At 52.7% G+C, this 26,456-nt stretch overlaps 2 protein-coding genes and 1 long non-coding RNA gene across 7 annotated transcripts in view; 1 reads left to right on the top strand and 2 right to left on the bottom strand.

Annotated features, from left to right (window-relative positions):
• Positions 1-19,376, top strand: part of FARP1 (FERM, ARH/RhoGEF and pleckstrin domain protein 1) — a 294,480-nt gene extending 275,104 nt beyond the window's left edge. For all 4 annotated transcript variants that reach the window (XM_058681516.1, XM_058681505.1, XM_058681520.1 and 1 more), the window contains exons 18-27: positions 2,439-2,676; positions 5,621-5,751; positions 10,090-10,158; positions 10,355-10,444; positions 11,086-11,168; positions 11,244-11,356; positions 11,891-12,057; positions 15,675-15,782; positions 16,307-16,458; positions 17,890-19,376. In XM_058681516.1, coding sequence (XP_058537499.1) covers positions 2,439-2,676; positions 5,621-5,751; positions 10,090-10,158; positions 10,355-10,444; positions 11,086-11,168; positions 11,244-11,356; positions 11,891-12,057; positions 15,675-15,782; positions 16,307-16,458; positions 17,890-17,971 — 1,233 coding nt within the window. In that variant the 3' untranslated portion in view covers positions 17,972-19,376. The remainder of the gene's footprint in view (positions 1-2,438; positions 2,677-5,620; positions 5,752-10,089; positions 10,159-10,354; positions 10,445-11,085; positions 11,169-11,243; positions 11,357-11,890; positions 12,058-15,674; positions 15,783-16,306; positions 16,459-17,889) is intronic.
• On the bottom strand, positions 1,034-2,442 carry LOC131483427 (uncharacterized). Its single transcript, XR_009247667.1, has 2 exons — positions 2,216-2,442; positions 1,034-1,935 (listed from the first exon to the last, which is right to left on the bottom strand). It is a non-coding gene; the product is annotated as an uncharacterized LOC131483427 (long non-coding RNA).
• A 3,269-nt stretch (positions 19,377-22,645) lies between the features above and the next one.
• The window catches only part of STK24 (serine/threonine kinase 24), a 125,701-nt gene continuing 121,890 nt past the window's right edge, over positions 22,646-26,456 (bottom strand). For both annotated transcript variants that reach the window (XM_058744321.1, XM_058744310.1), the window contains exon 11: positions 22,646-23,683. In XM_058744321.1, coding sequence (XP_058600304.1) covers positions 23,647-23,683 — 37 coding nt within the window. In that variant the 3' untranslated portion in view covers positions 22,646-23,646. The remainder of the gene's footprint in view (positions 23,684-26,456) is intronic.

The following is a 26,456-nucleotide window of genomic DNA, read 5'->3' as shown; positions in this document are numbered from 1 at the left end:
GAATACAGTCCAAACCCAAACCTGACAAAGGCCTTCGTGTTCTAGCCCTGGATGATCTTTCCAGGCCCTTCCCCATGTCCTTCACATGCTTCTCTGTGCTCTAGTGACCATGAACTCACCTCTCCAGGCACTCAAGGTTCTTGCAAGACTCCTGCCTTGGCTGGGTGCATGCATGGTTGTTTTTTCTTGTTTTGTTTGAAGTGACCTCTACTCCCAACGCGGGGCTCCAGCTCACAACCCCAAGATCAAGGGTCACATGCTGCCAACTGAGCCAACCAGGCACCCTTCATTTGCTCATTAAGGCATGCAGGCAGCAGACATTTACTGAGTGCCTATGTGTGTATCAGGCCCCGAGGATGCAGGAGCACGACCGATGTGCACTCTTAAGGTCAACTCGGGAACAGCGCATGTGGTAACACGGCCTGGAGCTGCACGTGTACACACACGCACGGGGGCACATTTAACTGGTAGAGTCCAAGTAAACTCCGGATCATACCAGTGTCAATTTCCTGGTGTTGATGCTGTGCTATAGTTACACGAGATGTTAGCCCTGGGGGAGGCTGGGTGCAGGACCTCCCTGTACATTCCTGTGTAAGCTCCTATGAATCTGTATTTCAAAATAAAAGTAGTCACTAAACCCAGCAGGGGACACCACGTGACAAGGGCTGAGATGGACACATACGGCAGAAGTACAGAAGGTAGAGGAGTCCCTAACTGGTGGAGGCGGGTGGGTGTTGAGGGGGTTGCTGAGGCCGGGCAGGGCTCCTAAGGGGTGTGTCACGTGCAGAGGCTCTGGGCATGAGCCGGGCAGTCAAGTGTAAGTTGTTCAGGTTGCTCACCTGGGGTGAGGTGGCAAGAAGCACATGGAGGCGGGGAGGGTTATATCCTAAGGGCCCCATGTGCCCTGCTGAGGACTCTGGAGGCGTGGAGGGGTGAGGCGTGGAGGCAGAGGTCCCGATGGAGACACCACCACAGTAGGTTGGGGGAGGGGGGAACACAAAGCCAGAACGAGGGCAGTGACTGTGCAGAGAAAGATGGTAACAGCCTTGACGTTTTTAGGAGGTAGAATCAGAAGGACTTGGTGAAGGATTCAAAAAAAAATGGAATCCGGAATGTTTTCCTGGTTTTTCCGTCCTGGATAACCAGCTGGTGGCGGCATCCATCCTCAGGTTACAGAATCATGGGGCGGCCCCACTTGAGGCAGGTGGTATTGGGTTTCCACCTGGACTCACCGCGTTTCAGACTCTTTGTGAAGCCTTTGGGGAGCGTGGAAATGTAGATGTGGGGTGGTCAGCACATGGACGGCAAGCCCACTCCCGGGAAGGAAGTCTTGAGGACAACTGCTGTTCTCTTGTCCTGGATGTTCTTGTGCCATCTTGTTACCCTTGCCTGTAAGGTAAGGGAATCTACCCTTACCTTGCGATTCCCCACCTCCCGTAAGGACATAATTCCTCCTTTAATGCTCTATTCTCAAACCCTCTATCCTCTTACCCTCGTCAGTCTCTACCACCAGCTATTACAGGAAGGGAATATTCAACAGCATGTGTTAAATATGGTAAAGCAGACTTTATTCAGGACCATTGGGACTGGGTAGGGTCCACTGCTGTGGGGGAGAGAGACTGGGCTCAACTCTGAATACAGCGTGGGCAAGCGGGGACTTCTAGCCAAGGGGCGGGGTGGGGGTCAGAGGATGGGAAGGTACAAAGAGGAAACATCGGGGATAAATCGGGTTCTGGCTGAACCAACCAGACAGGATTCTTTGCTGAAGGCAAGGTGATCGCACATCACCTGGGGATGGTAAGAGATGAGGAACCCAATGTCAAGGGTGGCCAGACGTCAAGGGCCAGGGGTTCCAGTTAGGCTTAGTGGGATTTTTGCTAAAACTGGCTTTTCATAAGGAAGCTCCCAGACCAGTCAAGGAGAAGCCTCAGGAGCCTGCAGAAAACATGGTCAAGTAAAGTATCTTTGTCAGACCCCCATAGGGTAGGCTCTGTGTCTAATTCTCACCCAGCGCTCCGGAATGGAGCAGGGCAGGTGGCTCATGGCAGATGCTTCCTTACCGAGAAGCAGAAGGGAGGCGTTTAACAGAAATGCGTAGCTGTAACTATATGACACCTATTGAATTGGCCCTGGGCTCTTCTGACATTTAGAAGGAAAGCACAGCCCCCTGAAGGAGCTCCTGTCTATTAATTCCCCTCAGTTTTGCCAGCCTCACCTCAAATATGGCATATACGTCTCCTATGCCAATTAAAACGCATAATGATGCTTCCCTAGAGGTTTTTTCTTCATCCCGAGAGCCTAACGGAAATAATGAAATCAATAGCGAATGGGAAAGCTCGAAGTAGAATGAAAGGAAGCCACGAAAGGCCAGGGTGATGTTCACTTCTGAGAGTCGGGCCCGGTGGAACGCGTGTGCGCTCGTGTCTCGCCCCCACCAGCAACTGGCGGCTCACCTGTGGAAGCACAGTGAAGCTTTGGAGGCGCTGGAGACGGGCATCAGGAGCTCGCGGCGGCTGGAGAGCCTGTGCAGAGACTTCGAGCTGCAGAAGGTGTGCTACCTGCCGCTCAACACCTTCCTCCTGCGCCCGCTGCACCGGCTCATGCACTACAAGCAGGTCCTGGAGCGCCTGTGCAAGCACCACCCGCCCAGCCACGCAGACTTCAGGGACTGCCGTGGTGAGCGAGGGGCGGGGCCTTGCGATCACGTGGCGGGGGGGGGGGGGGCGCGTGCTGCTTTTTAGCACAGGGCCCCCAGCACTTTCTGTTACCTCTTGGTCTTTCCATAACGGAAGTGATAACGGTCATTAGGACCTCTCTCCTCCTTTGGTCCTGGGTAGTTTAGCGCAAAGAACCCTGGGGAAGGCCCACTTAGAGTCGGCTCCCCCACCCCCACTAGGAAGCATCCCTCTCCCTAGGTGGTTGAAACCTTTGACCCTCCTGGGATCAGCTACCTTGCGATTCCTCAGCTACAGGAAAACAGCCTGTAATAAGTGCTTCAGCTAATTACCGCTGGGCGTCTGTCGTGTGCCAGTCACCTTAAGAAGCACCTCACCTGATTCATTCTCTCTCTGTCTCCCCTTGCTCACTTGCTCTCTCTCTCTCTCTCTCTCTCTCAAAAACAAAAAGAAGAGCCTCACCTGTATTGACTCATAATTTTCACGACCAGCCTACAAAAGGCAGGGGTGAGCTCATTTTACATATAGAGGCTACTGAGACCAGAGAGGTTAAGGAACATGCCCAGAGTCACACAGCTAGAAAGCAAATGACTTGGAACCTAAACCCAGAGCCCACATGCTTGACCATCCTATCCTCCTGTCATGACGATATTACCCACTGTCGCTCACTCAGCCCTGGGCCAGGTATCTTACCAATATTAACACCTTGACTCCTTTAATAACCAACAATTCCAACCACGATAAATATTGTTTCCCCACTTTACAGATAAGATACCTGGGCCACTCCTATCTCTCTCTTATTATAAACGCCTCCCATCTGCATTCTCTTTTTCTAAATGCACCTCTTACTGTTTTGTTTAAAACCTGGGTAACACCAAATTCCCTTGGGCTACCGTCAAAACTTCCTGTTGCCCCCGAACAACATCGAGCACCTGCTGTGTATTGGGCATATGAAAGTGAATGACGCAGATGTGGCCCCCACGCGTGGGACCCGCTGGTGGGCACAGACGGGAAGACACCTGGACAGTGACTGCCCTGTGATTTGACCTGGCCTTCAGGGCTTAGGGGGAGCTCTCTGAGGGAAAGGATATCTTATCTTTACAGCTAAGGTATAAATAGGAGTTTTCCCAGTCGGGGGGAGGGTGTGCAGTATGAAGCTGGGAACGGCACATACAGAGGTCCAAGGGGAACAGAGACTGTGGGAACACCCCAGAAAGTAGAAGTTCTGTATGGAACTCAGAGGGATAGCAGCAGAACTGAGACTGCCAAAGTAAGCAGACTCAGATCCCGTGGGGTCTCATAAACCCCAGAAGACCGCAGTCATGAGCAAAGGGAAGATAGGAAGGGCTTTAAGGAAGGAAATGGAGACGTGGGCTTGTTGCAGAAAGTCAATCCTTTGGTATGTAGGATATGTAGAGGAATCGTACAGGTTCATTTCTTAAAAGATAACCCAGAGAAGTTTTGGTGAAATGATGAAGACATTGGCAGTTCACGGAAGGGGACAGAAACGGCTGGTGACGTGGTTTTGGTTTGTCACACATAGGTCGTTAGTCTTTAAGACCATGGTGCTTTGTGCCTCTGCACCTCGGTATAGTCTGTTCCTTCTGCTTGGAGTCGTTACTGCCACTACTCGCCCTCTCCTGGCACAGGGTTCCTCCTCCTAGGAGCCTGGAGGTTGCGCCTGACCCTCGAGGTCGGGTGACCCTCTCCACCCGCCTGCCTTGTCTTATATAGCAGTTGCCAGTTGGCCACACCCGGGTGGGAGGACTTAGAATTGTATGGCTGGATCAGCCAGAAAGGTGAAGGATATCTTTCATTCCACATGTACTGTCCTTGGCTGGCTTGCCCAGCTGGCATTTTACAGAACAATCCCGGTAAAAAAAAAAAAAAAAAAAGTCTGTCGTTGACAACTAAATGGAAAAAGCATCGGTTACCTAGCTTAAGACCTAAGGTAGCATGGTTGTGAAAAGGCTGGGGGAATATGTTTACTACTCTTGAGGGATGTAGTGTGTCAAGAGCCATTCTCGAGATGCCTCCCCATGAGCGCTCAGGGACCAGGGTGCCATCTTTTTCCTCTTAGAGCCTCCTCAGTGCCCCCCCCACACCCCCACTAAGCATTCAGTGCCCAGTGACTGTTTATTGGACTAAGCTGGCCAGTAAATGTCTGAAGATTGAGCAAGTCCTGGGTTTTGTCACTAAGGCTGGGACAAGGCATTCTGTGATAAGCCGGGAAGAATTTAATTTGCATCCCCAGGGAGAAAGCAAGGATCACTTCCCTTCCAATGTTGAAGTGCTGGGGGCGAGGAGGTGTTTAGTGTTCTGAAGACTGGCGTTCAGTTGACAAGTATTGCTTGACGAAAATACCTAAATAGCTACTGTGGGTTTACATGTCACCCAAATGTGTCCTAAGGGGACAGGAGCTCCTTTTCCAGATCGTCTTGGCAAAATGTGATTTCTGCAGAAGGAAGGACTGGGGTGTGCTGGAATGTTAGTTGCCCAGAAGCATCACACTATCAAGGAGACTCTCTCACAGAAAGATCCCCTGTCTGCCCCAGATTTTTATGTGGCCTCTCTATCCTCTCTGTCCTTCCCAGGTAACAGGAGGTGGATAGAAACTTGTGCCCTGAGGACAAAATTCTAGTTCGTATTCCACTGCGATCCCCTCTGTGCCAAGTGATTCCAGTGGAAAGACAGCTATCCACCACATAGCCACAAAGGGGCCATTTTCATTTCCAAGATGCTTTGGGGAAACTCAAGCAAATAAATTCATATTGCAAATTTTTATTTGCTAGAGATTTTTATTAGAAATAGCAGTGTTTTCCCCTAGAAGGACAGCCTCTATCTTAGGGCGGCTACTGGAGGATAACCCCCCCGGAAGTCTGATGGGAAAACAGACCCTCGTCCGCCATTAATGCTGCCATTTCCGGTTCTGTTCCCTTGGTCAGCTGCTCTGGCAGAGGTTACCGAAATGGTGGCACAGCTTCACGGTACGATGATCAAGATGGAGAATTTCCAGAAGCTGCATGAACTCAAGAAAGACTTGATTGGCATCGACAATCTTGTGATTCCGGGAAGGGTAAGTAAGCAAGCTGTTAGAGGTGAAGCCAGAAAGGCAATGTTTAAGTGACTTAAATGTGAACCTTTTGAATACGGGCTCTCCAGTTTAAGATCTCCCCCTTCTGAGTGAAGTGGCTTCCTTCCAGCTGTGAGACAGTTGGGACAACGCCTTGAACATGACGGCCTCACTATCACTCCCCAATTTTGGGTCAGAAGGAGATAAAGCAAGGCTATGACCTCCTTTTTCTCCTTCCTGGCTGATTTGCTAATTTACTTTTTTCCTACCGTATTCTGACAGGATTGGAGACATCTTATTTTACTTTTTTAAAGTTAGGTAAATGAAAACGGAAGCCAAGGAGCAATACTTGTTTAATTTTTTTTTTTTTTTTTTTTAACATTTATTTTTGAGAGACAGAGCATGAGTGGGGCAGGGGCAGAGAGAAAGGGAGACACAGAATCCAAAGCAGGCTCCAGGCTCTGAGCAGGTGTTCAACACAGAGCTCAACGTGGGGCTCAAACCCACAAACCATGCGATCATGACCTGAGCCGAAGTCAGACACTAAACCGACTGAGGCACCCAGGCACCCCGAAAAATACTTTTTTAAAACAATCGGGTAGAATGGTGATACAAAGGCAGAGGAAAATTCGTGCACAAAAGCACATAAGTTCCGTATGTATGAAAAGAATTTTTAAAAGATGCAATTTTCTGTGCATATGATTTTAATTCAGAATTAAAATAACATTTTAGCCAAAACGTGATCCTAGGAGAGATGCACGTTCACTTAGGCCATTAACGTTCACCTACCCAGCACCCTTCATGAAACGTAGGCCACCCACAGTGAAGTGGGGCCTCGTGGGGCACACACGCTCCTTCCAGGCCGAGGGGAATGTGAAAACACATAGCAGCAGCCTGCTTTCAGTTCTTTTCCCAGGAAACAATCATTGCCCAGGGATCAAAGATATTAGGGGGTACAACTCATCAACTCTCTCCATGGGATCTTTATCTCTAGGGCTCCCCCATTTCAAAGTTCACATCACCCAGGTTCCAGAGAAAATTTTAGCGTCTTTGATCTGCCGCGTATCTGCCTTAGTCTTCAGACAGGTGCCATGTCCGGTTTGCCAGGGGCTTTCAGTCTTGTTCGACAGGCAGCTGCCCCGGAGACTTGAAGTCTGTAAGGCAGGGAAGATGAGGGAACCCTGTGTGTGTCTGGGTGTTTCTGCCAGGGAGCCTAATGACAAGACTGACCGGAAAACTGTTTGTGAAAGATTGTCAGAACAGGTGTATGTGGTAAATGCTGGGGGAGGAGGGGGCGGTGAAAGTGGGGATTTACTTCGGCTCTGCTGGTGAGAACATTCTCCCAGGCCTCAGCACACAATGACCACGTTTACCCATCCACGCAGAAGCCTTAGTAAAGGCCACTGGAATCGGTATGATTTTTTTCTTAACTTTGGATGTTCTAAAATATATAGCTGGGGCACCTGGGTGGCTCAGTCGGTTGAGCGTCCGACTTCGGCTCAGGTCATGATCTCACGGTTCGTGGGTTCTAGCCCCATGTCAGGCTCTGAGCTGTCAGTACAGAGCTTGCTTTGGATTCCCTGTCTCCCTCTCTCTGCCCTCCCCTGCTCTCTTTCAAAAGTAAACAATTATTTTAAAAAGTATTTTTTAATAAATAGAGGTCATTATTGCTTATAAAGGTAACCACCTTATTTCCATATTCTTGTGTTCATCAACCAGCCTCAAGTCAACTCTGAATGAAATGGGAAGGAGGGAGTCACAGGCCTTCAGGGGAACAAGTTCTAAAATGGGGTATCATTCCATGTACCAAAGCTAATTGATTATCATTAATTTAAATTACCAAAGAACCTAAGGGGTGGGGGGGGAAGGCTCTGGTTTGTCTATAGGTAGAATTTTAAAAATTGAGATTTGAACGTGAGCACATAATTTTGGAGACGCCCCCTGGGCTACACGCAGTGGCAGTGTGATTCCTAGCTTGGCGTTCGAAGTAATCCTGCTCACCCTCCTACAGGGGTCAGCCTGAGATTGCACCACGTCCAGGAGGGCAGGCGTTTTCCTTGAGACAGAAATGCCACAGCACTTTGGGCCTGAGTCAGCCCCCCCCACCCCATAGAACAATGTGCTGTGGGCCGCCTTCCCGGTAGAGCAGCAGGGACTGGAGGGGTGGGGGTGGGGGGGCTTTGTTTGGTTAAAACTCACAGATGTGGACTGGATTTCCCTCCAGAAGGAAGCAGCTCGCTCTTAAGGACATTAGGGGCCTTTTCCCCCACCCTCTTCTGTGGTTTAAAAAAAATTCTAGACGCGAGAACTTTTCCATCTCCAGCCCCAGACACTGACGTCTGAGTCCACAGCCCTTCTGCTCCATGCCGCTGAGGCCTGCCAGACATGCAGACGTGCTCCCTTGTCTTTTTTGCAGTGAGTGTCCCAGGCCACCCTGTGTTCCACACAGGCAACAGCTGAGCTCCCTCAAGATTTGTTGGGAGACACACGTGTTCCAAATGTGCGGCAGGAGAGCAGGTTAGGGCCCCCATCCCGCTCTCACCGCCTTTCGGTGATGAAAGCGGCCCCCCAGATATCATCTCCTCGTATCGCCTTGTTGATGTCCGACAGCATCCATCCCGGGGTCCTGAAGGGATTTATTATGTGTTCCTTTGTTGGTCCCCAAAACACATCCGTTAAATTGTGGGCAGACACGGTCTTTGATCCACATTTCATGAAAAACAGAGCATTGAATCAGGCTGTGCAAAAGTCTATAGGATCAAAATGAGTTGGCTGAGTCCTTGGCTCAGTAGCTGCCGTGAGCACAGAGAAAGCTGCTGGCAGGTGCTCTAGAAATCTGTTGCTAAGTAACAAACTACTCCAGTACTTGGTGGCTGGAAACAACTTTTCAGTATATGTCATGGTTTTGTGAGTCAGCAGTTGGACAGGGTTCAGCCAGGTGATTCTTCTGCTCCCTGTGACATTGACGGGGGTCCCAGATGGGTTAGTCTGGAGGGTTCAAGGCGGACACCTGGCAGGGACCTCTGGAGGCTCAGCTGGGACCGTGTACCACAGAGCCCATCCATGAGAGGCCTTGCTGGCTGACCCTGTGTTCAGCGTGCTCCTTCTTCTATGTGCAGCTCAGGGCTCTGTGAGCAAGTGTTCCCAGGGACAAAGCGTAGGCCACATGTGGTTTTATGACCTAGTCTTGGAAGTCACATAGTGTCTGTTCCACACTCTGTTGGTCAGATCAGTCCCCAGCCCACCCACATCCAAGGGAAGGGGACAGAGACCCCGCCGGAAAAATGTTAACAGACCTGCAGCCACATTTTAGAAGCAACACTATGGAGAAGTTAGGCGGTTCCTTAATAAGTTAGCCATAGAATTTCCCCATGACCCAGCCATTCTGGTCCTCCATGTAGACCCAGAACTGACACGGGTGTTTAAACAAACACTTGAACGTGAATGTCCATCATCCCTCTGGTGAGCCTATAAACACAATGTGATATGTCCATATGACAAAATAGCCCCAGGAAGGAGGGAACTTCTGGTACATACTACAATGTGGATGGAACTTGAAGACAGGAGAAGTGAATGAAGCCAGACACACAAAAGGTCACATATGACGAGATTCAGTTTACATGAAATATCCAAATAGGCAAATCCATAAAGAAAGAAGACAGACTGGTGGGAGCCAGGCGCTGGGGAAAGGGGAGAGAGAGAGTGACCACTGATCGGGCGCGGGGTTTCCTCTTGGGTGATGAAAATTTCCCCACCTAGAGGAGTAGTGGGTATGCTGAGTGCACAAAGGTCACAAATGGTACATTTTATGTGTATTTTATCACAATTTAAAAAATAGTTTTGTGGGGTTTTAAGTGCCCCAAATGACGCATGGCCTCCGGGGCTTATTAGTCTTGGGGGGAGGAGTTCCTGACACCCATTTGCCGCTTCTTGTTTGATCCCAGAACACAGTTCACTTGTTTCTAAGAACCAGAGCTGAGTCATGGAGCAGGTTCTCTGTCCCTTACTCTCCTGTGGCTCATCTATCTCCCCAGCCCCCTGCTGCCACTCTGTGGCCCCTGTCCCCTCCCCTCGCAGCTGGAAACCCGGGGCCTGGGGATTAAGGGCAGAGTCCCAGGCTCGCAAGGGGGCCTCTGAGCACTGCTTTCTCTGCGAGTGGAACTGACCATCGTCCCTGCCTCGTGGGCTCCTGGGAAGCTCAGCATGGCATTCAGTAAACTGTAACCACGACCGCTATAGTTTGCACCGGGACGGGGACCCTGGCACGAGGCAGCCACAGTCTCCATGTGGACGCAGGTGTGCGTGCTCCCAGCCGAGCCTCGGGGTCTGTTTCGTCCGCAGGAATTCATCCGCCTGGGCAGCCTCAGCAAGCTCTCCGGCAAGGGGCTCCAGCAACGCATGTTTTTCCTGGTGAGTGCTGATGGCCGTTGGTCGGGTCCCGGGCTGACCCTGGGCCACCTGGGAGGAGGGAGGAGCAGCCTGCGCTGCTCAGACTGGAGCTGCCGAGACCAGGGAGTTGCCGGGGAGGTTCCGAAAACCTGCTCTGGGCACCTGCTGTTTCAGTGCGGCCCGCCCGTCTCATCCGCACTTGTCCTTGCTCCTCTAGTTCAACGATGTCTTGCTGTACACGAGCAGGGGGCTGACGGCCTCGAATCAGTTTAAAGTGCACGGGCAGCTCCCGCTGTACGGCATGACTGTGAGTATGTGCCGTGGGCATAAGATCGGGGGCCCCTCCCTGCGGGCTGCAGGCAGTTCTCAGGCCCGATAACGGGAGCAGGAGCCCATAACGTGAGGCAGGCACCTTGGGCCTTGTTCGGGCTCCCCAAGAGGGGCTCAGGACATGGCTCGTCCCGCATGCAGGATGCCTGCGTACATTTCTTCTAGAATCAAGTGAGGAAGCGAGCTGACATGGCCATGAGGTCTGAATCTGCCTTTTACTTCCTCTTGCCTGGCTCTGGGGGCCCTGAAAGACCATCCTCCCCATCCACATGGAAAGGCGGAGCCCCCGCCCAATCGAGCAGCCACCTGTCTTTCCCCAGACATGTGCCAGTGGACAGGTCTCCATGATCTGTGACCCTTGTTTGGCAGATGCAGACAGAATGCCAGTCTGCCCAGGATTATTTCCCTGGCTTAAACTCTCACTCCCCTCAGTGTTTGGATGAAAGGAAGTTTATGGGCTCAACCAAAAAAACAAAAAAAACAAAAACACTTTTGATGTTCCGGATGTGATTTTTCGGACATGGTTCCTCTGAGCTATAGCCAGTTTAGCGAACGTTTGGAAATGCACCGCGTGTCCCCCTGCCTCTGGCAGTAACATTCTGCACACTCATCCCACAGATAGAGGAAAGCGAAGACGAGTGGGGTGTCCCCCACTGCCTGACCCTGCGGGGCCAGCGACAGTCCCTCGTCGTGGCGGCCAGGTAACTCCTGACCTCTCACCTGCTTCTCCTTCCACCTGCTGTGGTCTGAAGACCTGACGTCTGCCTCTTCTTCAGCTCTAGATCCGAGATGGAAAAGTGGGTCGAGGATATACAAATGGCCATCGACTTGGCAGAGAAAAGCAGTGGCCCCACTCCCGAGTTCCTGGCCAGCAGCCCCCCAGACCACAGTGAGTGTGGAGGGAGAGGCTTCCCTGGTGCCCCCCCAAGGCACGTCACCTCCAGGCACTAGCCTCGGGGGAGTGCGGGGGACAGCTCTGGCTGATGGAGGGAGGGTATCCCGCTGCACTTAAAAATCACCCAACCAGGTGGGCTCCTATCTGTGGTTGACATTTGTGTTTAAAGCTAATAATCAAGGAACTTCCAGTTCCTAAGAGTAAAAAAGCCCCTCAGAACAGTGCGAGGGAGCAGGGAAGTCCTCTCTTCTGGGCCGGCACGGCGGCTCGTGGTCCAGAAGGTCCGCGTGCAGGGAGAGAACCCCAACCCCAGCGCTCAAGTGTGTTAGGGGCTCCCCGGCACGCACACCTGGGGTGGGACCCCAACAAGAGATGGCTGCTAACGTGGCTTCTTCTCTGGGGGCGCACAGGGCTCCCCAGGGGAGTGCTCCTGGCCGTCCAGTCCCACTCAGCACCAGGGAGGGTCCCCAAGGGGTCCTTTCCTGGCCAGCAGACGTCTGAAGCACTGCCTTTTGCCGCCTCCCACAGAGTCCCCCGATGAGGCCGCGGTGGCTGACCAGGAGTCGGAGGACGACCTGAGCGCGTCGCGCACGTCGCTGGAGCGCCAGGCCCCGCACCGCGGCAACACCATGGTGCACGTGTGCTGGCACCGCAACACCAGCGTGTCCATGGTGGACTTCAGCGTCGCCGTGGAGGTACAGGCCGCCCGCGCGGTGCTCACTCACTCTCGTTCTCCAGGCCGTCGCCGCGCCGTCCCTCCTCTCGCGGAGCTGGCTGTGGGGCGGCCTCTATCCATGCGCACCGGAGCGTGGACAGAGGCCCCGGCGCGGGCGGGGTGCAGGTGTCGGGAACCCCCCGTCCCCCCAGGCAGGTGTCCAGGGAGGCAGTGGGGTCAGAAAGCTGGTGCCAGCCAGGGCCATGCGGGCCGCGGTTCACGGATGAAACCCTAGGACACGGCACATGGTCCCCTCCGATGCCGGGCTGCTGCCCCCAAACCTCCTTCCGGGGGTGCCATCTAGCAGAGGCGCCGGAGTATCTTGTTAAACCCAAAAACTGAATTCCCAACCGGGCCTGGCCCGAGAAAATGTCCCGGGAGGCCGTGGGCCGAGAACGGCGGTTTGTTTTGCTTTTTGAAGCAACAGTGTTGGGAACGTGCCAAACCCTTCTTGATGGCTAGTCTGTGGGGACTGTCTGGGATTGTTCTCCGGAAGTGACCTTCACGGCTCCACAGAGCTGCTTTTGTGGAGTTCCCTGCCACAGAGAGTGTCCTGAAACCCGAGCCTGTCTGAACACATCCTCAAGAGGACACGTCCGAGGCCCAGGCCCTCCTGTTGGCTGGCAGCGGACGTCCCCTCTCCTTCGACCCCACAGGGCCGGACTTGGTCCTCCTGCCCGGCCCCCTTCCCACTGTGGGGCTGGAGAATTCTCCCCGGAGCGGGAAGGAATCGAGTCTGTCCAGCCGGTCCAGGGAAGCAGGCGGAGGTGCGTCACTGAGGGGTGGTCGTTGTGCCACTTTAGACGGACCTCCGAGGGGTGTGGGCAGAACGAAGCGTGGGAGGTTGGTAGGACTGGAGCCCCCTTTTTAAGCCCTGGAGGCACTTAGGCCGCTCAGGTGCAGCAGACACTGAAGTCAGGTGGGTCCCGGACACGTCCTCAAGGCCAGCTCTTCCGGGTGACGGGCCTGCGCAGTCAGTCCCGTGTGCATCATCAGGTGAGTGTACAGAACCCGGTCAGCAAAGCGGCCCTCAGGCCGGCCCCGCCCACCCTTGGCTGTTCGCAGTGCAGGAACTGAGAACGGGGTTGGACGTTTTTAAATGGCTACTACACGTATCTGATTTTGCCTGTCTGACGAGCCTCACTATACACTATCTGGCCCTTTGAGGAAGTCTGGCAGCCGCCACAGCCCCTGGGCGTGTGGGTTTAAGGAGCAGTAATGTGGGCTGAATACTCATGGAATTGGCTGGTCTGTTCCTCTGCAGGTGCCCCCGGCCTCACCACGGGCACATGGCATCAGTTTAGTGTCTGTGATGGGCCCCTTCAGTGCCAGGCACGTGCCGCCCCCCCCCCCCCCCCCCCCCCCCCGCTTCTCCCAGGTCCTCTGATCCCGCTGGGTGATAGGGGCGGGGAGCAGGCAGTTCGTTCCCCTCCTGACGGTTGCTGAGCCCCATGCCCGGAACCTCTTCCCGTCCCATCTCCTGCAGGACCCGTGCAGGTGGAGACGTGTCCTGGGGACAGCTGGGGAAGGCAAGGTGTGCCCCCAGGGTTATGGGCAAGCCAGGAGCATGCGGGATAGGGGTGGTCCACGTAGGAAGGCCAGTGGAGCGTTCTCGTGTCCTAGACTGGAGTTGGCAGGTGCCGGAGGCCTGGGGAGGGGTGGGCAGTCTGGATGCAGGGGAGGACCAGGATGGAAGGGACAGCACTGACAGGGGATCTGTGGGGTGGGGGGTCTCTGTGGGCTTGCCGGGCTGCCAGAATGCATTGCCACGGACTGGTTAATGGGAAGTTCGTCCCTTGTGGTGCTGTGAAGCTGAGGGAGGCTCCAGCCCCAGGAACGGCCAGAACTCCTTGGGTGTTTCTTGGCTGGTAGATGCATCACCCCTGCCTCCATCCCGCCTGGAGGTCTCCCCGGTGTGTGTTATAAAAAAGGCGCCGGTTACCACATCAGGGCCCACCCTACCCCAGTACGACCTCATCTTCACCTTGACATCCACACACACCCTATTTCCAAATCAGGTCACATCCACAGGTACCAGGGCTTTGGATTTGAACCTATCTTTGCAGGAGACACAATCCGGTCCGGAATAAAGACTGAGCAGTGATGTGAGCCAGGAAGAGGGCAGAGCAGAGGCCTTTCCTCCACTGGGGATTGGGGGAGTCCAGGAGAGGGGGCCACTGTGAAAGTGAGGAAACGGGGCATCTGGGTCACGGATGTTGTCCTGCCCGGTAAAGGCAGCAGAAGGGGACTGGCCCACGTTGGAGGCAGACCTGAGTCATCTGACCCAGTGGGTTCAGCCTCTAGAGAGCCATGGCAGAGTTTCGGGGCCGCGTGACCTGAGGAGACAGACGTGTACCCAAGTGAAGCCACGGGGAGAGGAGTTTGAGTGCAGTTCGTGACCACAGGGGCCACTAGGACAGCGGGGAGCTTTCAGAGAGTCTGAACGTGGCATGTTCCAGAAAGGTGGCCGTGGGAAGTTAGCACCTCCCCGTGGACCTGCCTAGAATTGGGGCAAGGCGTGTACACACTGCAGGACCAGCGTTAGGAGATCTTCTGGACGCCAACAGCTGGAAGAACTAGGTTCAGTAGAAGGCAGGTGTGCTCCCTCCTTGCCTCCGGGTGACTTGTAATCGTGTGATGCTCCCCAGTTCTGCCTGTAACTCCGAATACCCTGTGTTCTTGTCACTTTCTGCCCATGGCTGGATGGCAGCTGGATAGAGTGATGCGGGGGGATGGGGAGCTCTATCGGGCACTGCTGTTTGCAGTGTCCCCCTCGGGTCAGCTAAGTCCGGGGTGGGCTCTTTCCACCTCCTTTCACCCTGAGTCAGTCTCCCCATCAGACTGTGAGCCACTCGAGGGCAGAGATGTTTACACTTCTCTCTCCTGCTGCCGCGGGGACCTTGCTTATATAGGTCATTTAATAATGCTTTATAGGGAGAGTACTGGAGGGATAGAATAAAACAGACTCAGGTATTATTTATAAATTTTTTTTAAATGTAGTAATTTGCCCGTTTGACACACAACTGTGGGACTGTGCCCAGCATCCTTTCCTGCTTTAGTCTCCCCAGTAACGAGCAGCGGGCCTTCTACACCCGGGCCTCAGAGCTAGAGAGTTCGGGCAGGACGGCCGGCCGCGCAACGCCCCTCCGTACCCATGGTTACTCTTCCTTCAGCTCCGGGGAGTCACAGGCAGCCCCCTGCCAGGACACATTCCACTGCAGGCCAGCGTTCCCGCCAAGGCCACTAGATGGCGCACAAGGCCCACCAGCACGTCACCCAGGGTGTCGGATCCTTTCCCCGTCTCACCGAGGGACAGCAGGGCCAGTGGACGGAGCCTGATGTGCTCCTGCCTTATACCTGTGATGACAACCCCCATGAACACCTGAGGTCACAGCTGGGCGTGGGGAGCAGTGCAAATCAACCCGTAGCCAAGAATTAAATAAGGCTCCGAGAATCCACCAGCAGGGAGAACAGCTCTCCCTCAGTCACATTCGGGAAGCCCCGCCCAGGAGTCCCGCAGACCGCGAAGACCAGGCGGCGCGCTGCCAGCAAGGGCGCCCCCCACTCGTGCTCCTTACGTGCGTGCTTGTCTTTCAGAATCAGTTGTCCGGGAACCTGCTGAGGAAATTCAAAAACAGCAACGGGTGGCAGAAGCTGTGGGTGGTGTTCACGAACTTCTGCCTGTTCTTCTACAAGTCCCACCAGGTAAGTACCACATGGGACAGTGGGGACAGTACACCTGCGGGGGGGGGGGGGGGGGGGCCTTCCTCTGGAAGGGAGAACGACGGGGCCCTTGAGCCACCCGCCCGGGCATGGAGGGAGGGGCACGGTGTGTGAGAAGGGGTCTGGCCCTGCGCGGTGGCCCGGAGAGCCTCAGTTCTAACTGGTCTGACCTCAATCTGCAGCAATCCAGCCGAAGCCTGGTTGGTTGAGCGAGGGAGGGGGGAAGACTTCACTGAAGGTTCCTGCATGGCTCGGTCGGTTGGGGGCCCCACCCTGAACTGGGAGATCCTGACTGGAGCCAAAATCACGAGTTCGAGCCCTGCATTGGGCTCTGCACTGACAATACAGAGCCTGCTGGGGATTCTCTATCTGCCTCTCTCAAAATCAGTAAAATGGAAAAAAAAAAAAAACTTATGAAGGCGCAGGGTCCCACTAGCTGGCCTGTGAGGAAGGCAGCCACTGCTCAGGCCCAAGCACCTGCAGCCCCTTCTGTTGCCTCTGTCCAGGACCATCACCCCCTGGCAAGCCTGCCTCTGCTCGGCTACTCACTCACCATTCCCTCTGAGTCTGAGGACATCCACAAAGACTACGTGTTCAAGCTGCATTTCAAGTCTCACGTGTACTACTTCAGGGCCGAAAGCGAGTACACGTTTGAAAGGTAATGACGCTTCCTTCCGCACAGGCGGCCGCAGGAAAAGGCCACCCTCTCCTGAGCCACGGGGCTTCTCCCACGTGAGCCAAGTGGACGAGGTTTATAGCAGCAGCCACTCCCTGCCCACCGCAGGCCTGGGCATTTACTCACTTCCAAAATGTCCCTGACCTTTGGTGGGGGCAGGGAAGGCTGTCCCCTTTGCCTAACATCATAATCCACTTCTGTTTTCATAGAAGCAAGTAAAACAGACTTCCCTGGGTAGTAACATCAGTCCTTAGTCTGTACCGTGTCAGGGCCACACATGGTGTGCTTTTAAATATCTAGCGAGCGTGTTGTTTTAGTCTCTGGAGTATTGAGTCAGAATATGCCGGACTGTGCTAGGGCCGGAAGACCACTTGAGGAAAGAAGAAATCCTAATGTTTCTCAGGGTTACCTTCTTAGTAAGACTAACACGTGGTGTAAGGAGGCCCAGGAGCCACAATCCTCAGACTTTTCCCAAAATTTCAGGTAGGAATTCTAGGCCCCCAGGAATGGCATCCTGCCACTTGGGCAGGTGGTGGGGTCCTCGGGCCATAGTCCGGGCAGAGTTAACAGTCACCCGCCCGCTTAAGAAGGACGGTCTCTCTTGGCCATGCTGATCACACAAGGTGTGTTCCTTCATCCCCATGGGTTCCATGAGCCCATAGGTTACGACGTTAGTTCAGTGGCAACCACACGGTGGTTGAAAACCCAAGTCAAAGCCTCCCCGTAAGGTACGCTGCTCGAAAAGTGAGCCCAGCAGAGAACTCTTCTCAAATCTGAGCCTGGCCCAGAGAACCTAGACTAGGGGGCTGATCCTAAAAAGACCAGTGATTAGAGACTTTTGAAAGCCCTGCTACCAGTTCCACGGAGGCAAGGCCTCCTCCCCTCAACACTGCCGACCCTGGAGTCCATTCGGCTGTCCAGAGGGGTGGGGGGTCCTGTCCTGTGCATTAGAGGATGCCCAGCAGCATCCCGGCCCCTCCTACTAGAGGCCACTTGCACCCCCTCCTCTGTGACAACCCAAAACACCTCCAGACACTGTCCACCTGGGTGGTTGAGAGCTGCCAATACACCGCAACTACCCAAACGCATATAACGGGCTGCTCGTCACCGTCCAGGAGGGAGAACAGGAAGCCACCTCCCCTCCAACTGCTTCACGTGGAGCGTGCTGCCACGTCACCTGGGCACTTCCTGTGGTCTACAAAATGAGCGCCCAGGCCGGTGGTCCTCAAACCGTTCCTCAGGAGCACCTAGAGGAACCCTTAGCCTTGCTTCCGTTCACTTGGATAGCAGGAGTTCGTTCAGGAACTCTTCTGCTGGAGTTGCACGTCACGTAAGTCACGACGCACGCTGAGTATCGGGACGCTCTTACGAGACCAAGTGACCCTTGACCGTCATTTCGCTTTCTGGCCTTAGGTGGATGGAGGTGATCCGCAGCGCGACCAGCTCGGCTTCCCGCACCCACATCCTGAGTCACAAAGAATCCCACGTGTACTGATGGCAGGACCCGTTTGCTGGTGTGAGCGGTGGCTGCTTTCCCGGGAGACACTTACTTTCCCTCTGTATTAATGAAGCCTAGTAAAATTAACACCTGTCTGGAAAACAGAAACATGGTTTCACAGCAACTCTCCTCTATCTCCGCAAAACCGTTTTTAACCTTGTCTTTTCAAGCTGTTCGTGTCGTCTGAACGGAACCGTGCTCCCACCTCGGACGCTGGTGGCTCGTCCGTCCTTGTCCTGGTGGGCTCTTTCTAGCTTGTGCCAGTATTAAAACGTTGTCATTGATGTAGTGCCAAATGACGGTTTTTCTTCCACAAACTGCACCTTAAAAGCAGGACAACCACATCCGTTCAACCAAAAAAGACAGGGCAAGTGCTCTCCTTTTTCTTAAAAAAGAAAATTCTTTTGACTTATAGGCTGGTGCATTTTAAAAACAAATGGATTTTCCAATGTTTGTGATACATATGGCACAGTCTTAAGCAAAATGAGATCATTTTCCGATTTCGTTTTTTCAATCTTTCTACTTTTATAATAGTAGCAAGTTAGTAGGATTTACTTCGATTAATAAGCAATTTGCAGCACACGAAGTACGTTCCCCTTTGGGGTCTTACGCTCCAAGGAAACGCTGTTCTTGGCACAAGTTGACCAAATTGTTGAAGCGGTTCCTCTTTACAGACCGTAGCGGGTTGTGCTCTGTTCAGAGAAGCAGAAACCGAGCACGACGTCCACGGTCTCGCTGTGGTGTGTCCGACCGAAGATGCTAAGCCGTGTGTTTGCTGTTTCATAAGCATGAGAACCCGTATGTCCGTAATCAGGGCCATTTGTGAGATGTGACGTCCGGAGGGTGGGTGCGGCCCCCGTCATACCTGTATCCTGCAACTGTGGTTTGGAATTGCACATTCAATAGTAGTATATATCGTGCCTGTCTTCAGAAAACATTCTTTCCTCCTTTTTATACTCACTGCCCCCCCGCCGCCCGCATGGGGTATCACCAGTAGGACACTGCGCATCCTCGACAGACCGCACAGGGGACACGGCTGGTGCCCACGAGGCAGAGTCCGTGTGCCTGTTCTCCGTGGAGGGCGGGGCTGCTATCCCCTAGTTAAACCCTTTCTGACACAGTCCAGAGGGGGCGACAAATCCAACCAGTATCTCCCAGTGCCCGCACCACAGCTGGGAAAGCCCCTTACCTAAGAAACACAGGACGACCCGACGCGGGGGAGCCGTGACTGGCGTGCGTGGCAACGGCGATGTGCAAATCAACGTGCAAATGGACCAGTAGCCCGAGACATGTTAATCATTTGCCTTACGACATGTACCAGATGGTTTTAAGTACTAACAAAAGGGAATAAAAATACCTCACGCCACAATCCAGCATATTGAAGTTTTAAGGCAAAACATAACCAACCTCGTCCGGTCTTTCTTTTCGCCTAAGGTGGGCGGGTTGCGGGGAGGGAGCCATCGAGGCGCAGACGTGGCTGGTCCCGCAGGGGTGGGTGCGAAACAGACAAACAGAGCGTGCGGGAATCTTGGTCTGTGACCGTCTGTCTGTGGCCGCCAAACTGGGGGGACAGAACCTCGTGAGGAGCCGGTCCGTGGCTATAAAAGGACTAGAACCCAAGGGATGGAAGCAAAGGGGACAGAGGGGCTGGCTTCCACTTCCTTTGTGACAAGCGGCCCCCAGGGGACAGAGGGGCTGGCTTCCACTTCCTTTGTGACAAGCGGCCCCCTGGAGACCAGCTGTTTCTCCCACACCCCAGGGGTAGGACCAACTCCCTGGGAAGGTGAAGCCGTCACCAGGCTGCCGACAGGGCACAGGCAAGATCAGGAAAATGCTCTGTAGCAATCACCCGTCACTAAACCCTACGGGGCGTCAGGATGAGGTGGTCTAGTTCAGGGTCTCCGAGCGAAGAGCCCAAACCGTGTCCGTGGTACAACTGGTTCCGTCAGCACCTCTGTGTCCCCGTGACATCAAAGCAAACGTTAGGTCCAAGTCACGTGGGCAAGTGAGACCGCTCCCAAGCTGCCAGGAACATATGGGGAGTTTCAGAGACAAACTGTACCTGAGTCCAGCCTGTAACAAAAACTGGCCTACAAACGGGAACGTAGGGGCACCTGGGTGGCTCAGTCGGCTGAGTATCTGACGTCAGCTCAGGTCACCATCTGGGGGTTCACGAGGTCGAGCCCCACAGGGCTTGCTGCCGTCAGCTTCAAAGCCTCTGTCTGCCCCGGCTTGTGTTTTCTCTCAAAGGTAAAAAAAAAAAATAAACATTAAAAAACAAATGTATCTCACGGTTCTGGAGGCGGGAAAGCGGAAGATCAGGGCGCCGGCAGATCCGGTGTCTGGCGAGAGCCTGCATGGTTCACGGGCCAGCTGTCTTCTCGCTGTGTCCTCGCAGGGCAAAGGGGGGGGGGGCGGATCTCTCTTGGAAAGTCCCTAATCCCATCATGGGGGTTCCACCCTCCTCGTGACCTAACTCCCTCCCAAAGGCCCCACCTCCAAATACCATCGGCGGCGGCGGCGGCGGCGGCGGCGGGGGGGGGGGGGGGGGGGGGGGGGGGGGGGGGAGGCGGGACAGGCAGGACTAGGGCTTTAACATAAATTCTGGGGGAGCCATTCAGCCTGTCCCCTCTACACACACGAGACCGAGTTACACAATTTTCTGTGAACTTTATTGACCCTTGCGGGATACAGTACCTGTGCTTAACATGCCCTGCAGTACTCTCCCCGTTTATTGCCATGTTTTATAGCAGAAATATACAAGCCATATTTTAAGGAAATATAAAAATGTTTATAAACGGACCACGTTTTGCCAAAAGCAAGGTACAAATGCCACATGAAGAACGAACTAGACACTTCACAAGACTAACTGGACAACAAAACTGTTGGATTCAGGTGTGTGGCATGTGGTTACATCGAGATAGTCGCAGCTACCTTGCTTATTAGCGCGGCCAGCAGGGACGCAGAAAAGACGATTTCGAGAAGGCGTAAAAACCCAGCCGGACACAGCCCACTGCCTGTTTCCAAAAGGCAGCCGCTGGGTTCCACGCAGGCCTCTCCCACGCTAGGCGCGCCGCGGCCGTCTACAGTCTGTAAGTGGACAAGCTGTGGCCACAGGGCCTTGGCATCAACAGGCCTCCAAGAGCTAGCAAATCCATCCTGGACGCTGGGCTCGAGGGTCTAATGGGCAGCAGAGGTGATGTTGTCTGAGCCGGGTTCCGCTGTAGCTCCAGTCCCTGGTCCTACAAAGACTTAAGTGGCTCCGCCAGCGCCGGCCTCCCCCGGTCACGAGGCCCTTGAGGGGGCACAGGTCCCACATGCCCTCAGAGGCACAGACCTCAGCTTGTGTGTGCACAGAAAGCAGCCAGCCAGAACGTGGGGAAGAGAGCCACTTTTCACACCCTCCCAAACCCCATCTCCCCCCAGAAGCTCAATCAACAGAAGACACTCACTTAAGGTCTAAAAGACTAATCTTTGCCTGGGAGACGGCTCGGTGTGTTACGGTCTAGCAACTGGAACACGTGCTGACCCTTCACACCGATTCGCTTCCCTGGAATAATCCAGTCTCCCAGTCAGCAGGACCACCGCTTCCATCTGAGACTGGCTTTGCGTGTGATCTTGAGGTCACTGTCCACCTGCAAAGTGAACTCTAAATCAGAAAGCTGCCGTCTGCACCGGCTGGCTGACAATCAGACAAGCCGCCCGCTCCGGGGGAACACCGCTTCGCTTCTTTGAGCGATTCTCCCGCGGTGGACAAAACGGATCTTTGGCTTATGCCTCACATAGGGAAACAAACCGTTTGCTCGTACAAAACATTCTGCTGAAACACGGAATGAAACATTCTCAAGTTCCGTCACCCAAGTTAATAATATTCCTGATGCAGAAACCCACACAGAGAGTCAGCAATTCATTCAGTTCTATTTCCCCCCACCAAAATGCATCCCTCATAGAAACCAATCATTCCATTCCTAATTAAGAAATCATGATTTAATTTTAGACTCTGAAATCTACACTCCATCAGCACATCTAGACAAGCAGCACATGCCCAAACGTTTCCGGCTCAGGGCCTCTGCTCTCCCCTGGGACTTCCAGGCCGCTGTGTCGGCACCTGCCAGACCTTCCATCCCAAAGTTTAGCCGGTACCTTCCTTGCTCCCAAAATCCTGTGTCTTCCCCTTCGAGAACTGCTACGCCAGCAAGAGAGGACAACGATTTGTATCAACAAACGCAGAACAGTGCCACGTGCACCTGGTCAAGTATTACTGCAGGAACTCGATGTCCCATCCCAGAGACCCAGAAATTTTTCCTCCTGCCTCCCACCTTGGCAAAGCCAGGTCCTGCCACAAGCCCAGAAAAATACGGACCCCTCCGGCTGACAAAGAGCAGACCCGGGCTCCTTGAAGAAAAGAAAACCCTTAAGGTCCCTGGGAAGAGAGAGCGATTTGACAATGAGCAATATTTAGCTCTACCTTCTCAATGACCAATCTTTTCTGAACGGTGCAGAGGGAGCAGACCTGGACATGCGGCAGGTTCACGGTGGGCTCTTCTTTCTGGAAGTGCTGAAGTGTCTCACCCTCTTCACACACACTCGCGCACACAAACTCACACACCTCCACGACAGGTGCACTGCCCTCTGAAGAGTCACGTTTCAAGAGTCACACTGCAGAACAAGTGCGTTATAAAATTTATTCGTGTAAGCATTCAGACACTTGTAGGTGGGCAGGATGATACGCGGGTTTCACAAGGAGCGACAGGAGATCCTACCAGAAAGGACGGTGCAGCGGGCGCGGGGCTGGCAGTGGCACAATTTCAAACAAATGTTAAGACGAGAGCACTTCATCGGGGAGCAACTTAAAATAATTAAAGCTTCATGAGGCCAGATATGTTCCGATTTAAAACACTAAGAAATAGTACCATCAAATGAAAGGAAATTAACCTCTACGGGGACCAAGAGGGCTGTCGGGCAGACGAGAGGGCGGTGTGCGTGTGTGGAGGTACAAAGAGTGTTCGCAGGAGGGGTGCTTATTATCATTAATGGCAAACCCTGCAGATACAAAAGAAAACCCAAATCACTGATCACATAATTCAAAATTTACATGTAATAAAGGCAAGGCAAGAGACTCGAGTTACGGCCTGTCAAATATTTACTCCACTGACATTATCTACAGAAGCACTCGGCCAATTTGTACACGGTGACTCCTGACACACGCCAGAAGGGTTTCCGTAAAAACGACACTATATACAATCTGTACACTGACCCACCAGAGCGATTCCCCATCTCCCGGGGAGGGGAGTGATCAACTTAAAGCAGGATACCTGAGGTTTCATTTCGGATGTGGCCTTATCGTGATCCCACATATACATTTCAGGGCCTGTTTTTGTTTTTAAAGACACTTTCCTTGATATGTGCACACTGGCTAAAATTAAAAACAAGAACCATAAAATAAAATGATCGCTTGAAGGAGCCGACCTGACCCACCCCCCCGGAGACTTCACGCGGTGCAGGCCGGGAGAAAGGGCGGCGCGGGGCCCCGGGACGGGCGGCTCGGGGTGGGGGGACGGCCCCCGGATGGCGCACCACTGCAGCCGAGTCAGCAAAGGCTCTCGTTGACTTTGTACGAGGAGGATGAAGAGGAAAAAAAGAAAAACAAAACCCCAAATGCCAAAGGAATTTCAGTGGGATGAAGTTCCTCCACCACTTAGAGAATATCTAGAGGGGGAGAAAAAAAAAAGAGAAACAGAAGTGAATGTCATTTCTGTAACCTCCCGTGCAAAAATCCAAACCACCACCCAAATCCTACTTTTGCTGGGCAAGCCCAAGTCATAAAAAAAATTAGGCAAATATCAGCAGGTTAATCACTAAACAATGCATAAAAACTAAGAAAACTGTGATTTCGACACAACTTTTCACAGGTTAAATTCAGTCCATGGAAGAACTGAAAGTCTATAACGGAAAGTGAGAACACGTTTGGTCTCTTCAGGAAAGAATTGAAGAACAGAACAATAAATGGCGTGGCTTCGCTTACAGTCCATTTTTTAAAATTAAGGAATCAGTAAAACCCAAACACATACACATGGCTAGATTACAGATGGGCACAAGAAAACCCATTTTGGCCACAAAAATATCGATGCTCATTCACGTAATCCACTTCCTAGAACTGTTTCAGAAATGGAGTCCAAAGAAGGAGCCGTATATTTTGCACAAAGTTGCCTCTTAGATTTTTTGTAATTGTAAAACAGGGAACAACTTTGATGTCCAACTGTAGAGAAATGGTTAGACAGACTAACCAAATTTTTAAACTGATTAAAAATTGTAATTATAGGGGTGCCTGGGTGGCTCAGTCGGTTAAGCATGCAACTTCGGCTCAAGTCATGATCTCATAGTTCATGGGTTCGGGCCCCGCGTTGGGCTCTGACAGCTCAGAGCCTGGAACCTGCTTCGGATTCTGTGTCTCCCTCTCTCTCTGCCCCTTCCCTGCTCTCTCTCTCTCTCTCTAAAATAAACATTAAAAACACTTTTTTAAATTAAAAAAATTGTAATTACATTTAGCAACATGAGAAATACGCACAAATTAATATGTACATAAAATTATACAGGCAGTACACATGTATAGTTTCACATGCACAATTTATTCTAAATACTATAGAACATCAAAAACTTATATGTGCACTAATTTGGAGACATGTAAAAAGTTGGGTAAATTTATGATCTGTATAGAACAATGGAAGCCAATGAACAAAACTGATATTCCTAACTGGGCTGCACTGGTGGGGTCATGGCACTTTCTTCTGGTTTCTGTTAGTTCTGCAGTACTATCTTGCTCTGGAATAAAAACAAAAAAGGAGCGGGGTCCTCTTATGGCCAAGATCCCCTCGGCTACCTCAAAACAGAGCCCAAGTCACAGGAGAGGGCTGAGGACCTGTTCAATGGAGAGAATCTCAAACATTCCAACCTCTGGCTCCTCTTTTAAGGCATTAAAATACTTGGCACCCTCCCAGAGAAAGGATCACGGAAGATCTTGAAAAGCAGGCTCCAGCCACAGATCCTAAAACTCATTTTCCAAGAAATATAAATGCCTAAGCCATGGGAGGAGTTGATGCCATGCAAAAAGAGCCACGCATTAATTCAAATTAAGACACAGAAGTCTCTGAAATGCTTTAGACAAAAATCGTTTATTTTTTCTGAGGTGATCCACTGAGGGACCGCCTTTATGGAGCTAAACGGGAACGAGGCAGCAGCAGTGGCCACTGTGGCATGGTGGCATCTGGGTGGGGAACACACAGCAAGAGCTCGGGGAGCCTCCAAGGAGTGAATGGACAGCACCTGCTAAAAAGCCTGTGGGGACCCAGCTAAGGGCCCCCCAGGAGCAGGGTCCTCTGCTGGTTGCAGAGGAGAGTGTGTCTGCACATGACAAAGGAAAGGAAAACAAGACAGAATGGTCTGCAGGCCAGAAGAAAGAACGTGGACTAGTGTTTGGAGAGTACAAATTTATTTTTTTTTTAATTTTTTTTTTTAACATTTATTTATTTTTGAGACAGAGAGACACAGCATGAACGGGGCAGGGTCAGAGAGAGAGGGAGACACAGAATCCGAAACAGGCTCCAGGCTCTGAGCTGACAGCACAGAGCCCGACGCAGGGCTTGAACTCACAAAACTACGAGATCATGACCTGAGCCGAAGTCGGACGCTCAACCGACTGAGCCACCCAGGCGCCCCGCAAGTACAAATTTAAACGTGATGTGGACAGCGGCAATCACATCTGACTTACAGATGCTCAACGCTCACACCAGTGGCGGCCGAGACCCCAAAATGTGGCCAGTTCACACTGAGACGTGCTGTGAAGCGTAAAACACACCAGACTCCAAAGACCTGGTAAAAAACAGATGCGAAACGCCTCCCCAGTAACAGTGTGCACCGACCACGTGTCGATGATGAAAAGATGTGGCAAGCAGTGGGTTAAAAAATCTATTATTACAACTAACTTTACCTGTTCCACTCTTCCAGTTTTCTCATGAGGTAACTAGAAAACCTGAAGCTCTGTGCGTGGCTCACACTGTCTACTGGAGAGCACGAGTGGAGATCCCCTGGGTCCACAGTGCCAAGGAGGGAGCAGAGAGATCAACAAAAATGCACAGGCCACACCCCGGTGCCCCAGAGCCTCGGGGAAATTGGGTCACGTGCGGGCATCCCTGCTAACCATCTCAGGCAGTTTGAGACAACGTGGAAAAGAGTCCTAAAAGGGACACTAGGAAAGCAGCAAACCAAACCAAGACCACGCACACAGCTAGACCAAACACAGCTAGAATGGGGAGCGAAGGGAGTCCAAACTGCTCCGAGAAATGAGAAAAGTGGCCATTAAGTTATTATGAAGGAACAGGGGGCAGCCGAGGAGCTGAGAAGGATCATCTCACGACCAACAGCCGGTGAGCCCTCTAACAATGCCACATGACCGTCCCTGCACGTGCACACGGGACGGCACACG

The sequence above is a fragment of the Neofelis nebulosa genome, chromosome 1 (assembly GCF_028018385.1).
Source record: "Neofelis nebulosa isolate mNeoNeb1 chromosome 1, mNeoNeb1.pri, whole genome shotgun sequence".
NCBI classification, from domain to species: Eukaryota; Metazoa; Chordata; class Mammalia; order Carnivora; family Felidae; genus Neofelis; species Neofelis nebulosa.
Note: the sequence above shows the minus strand (reverse complement) of the source record. Positions and strands in the feature narration are given on the sequence as shown.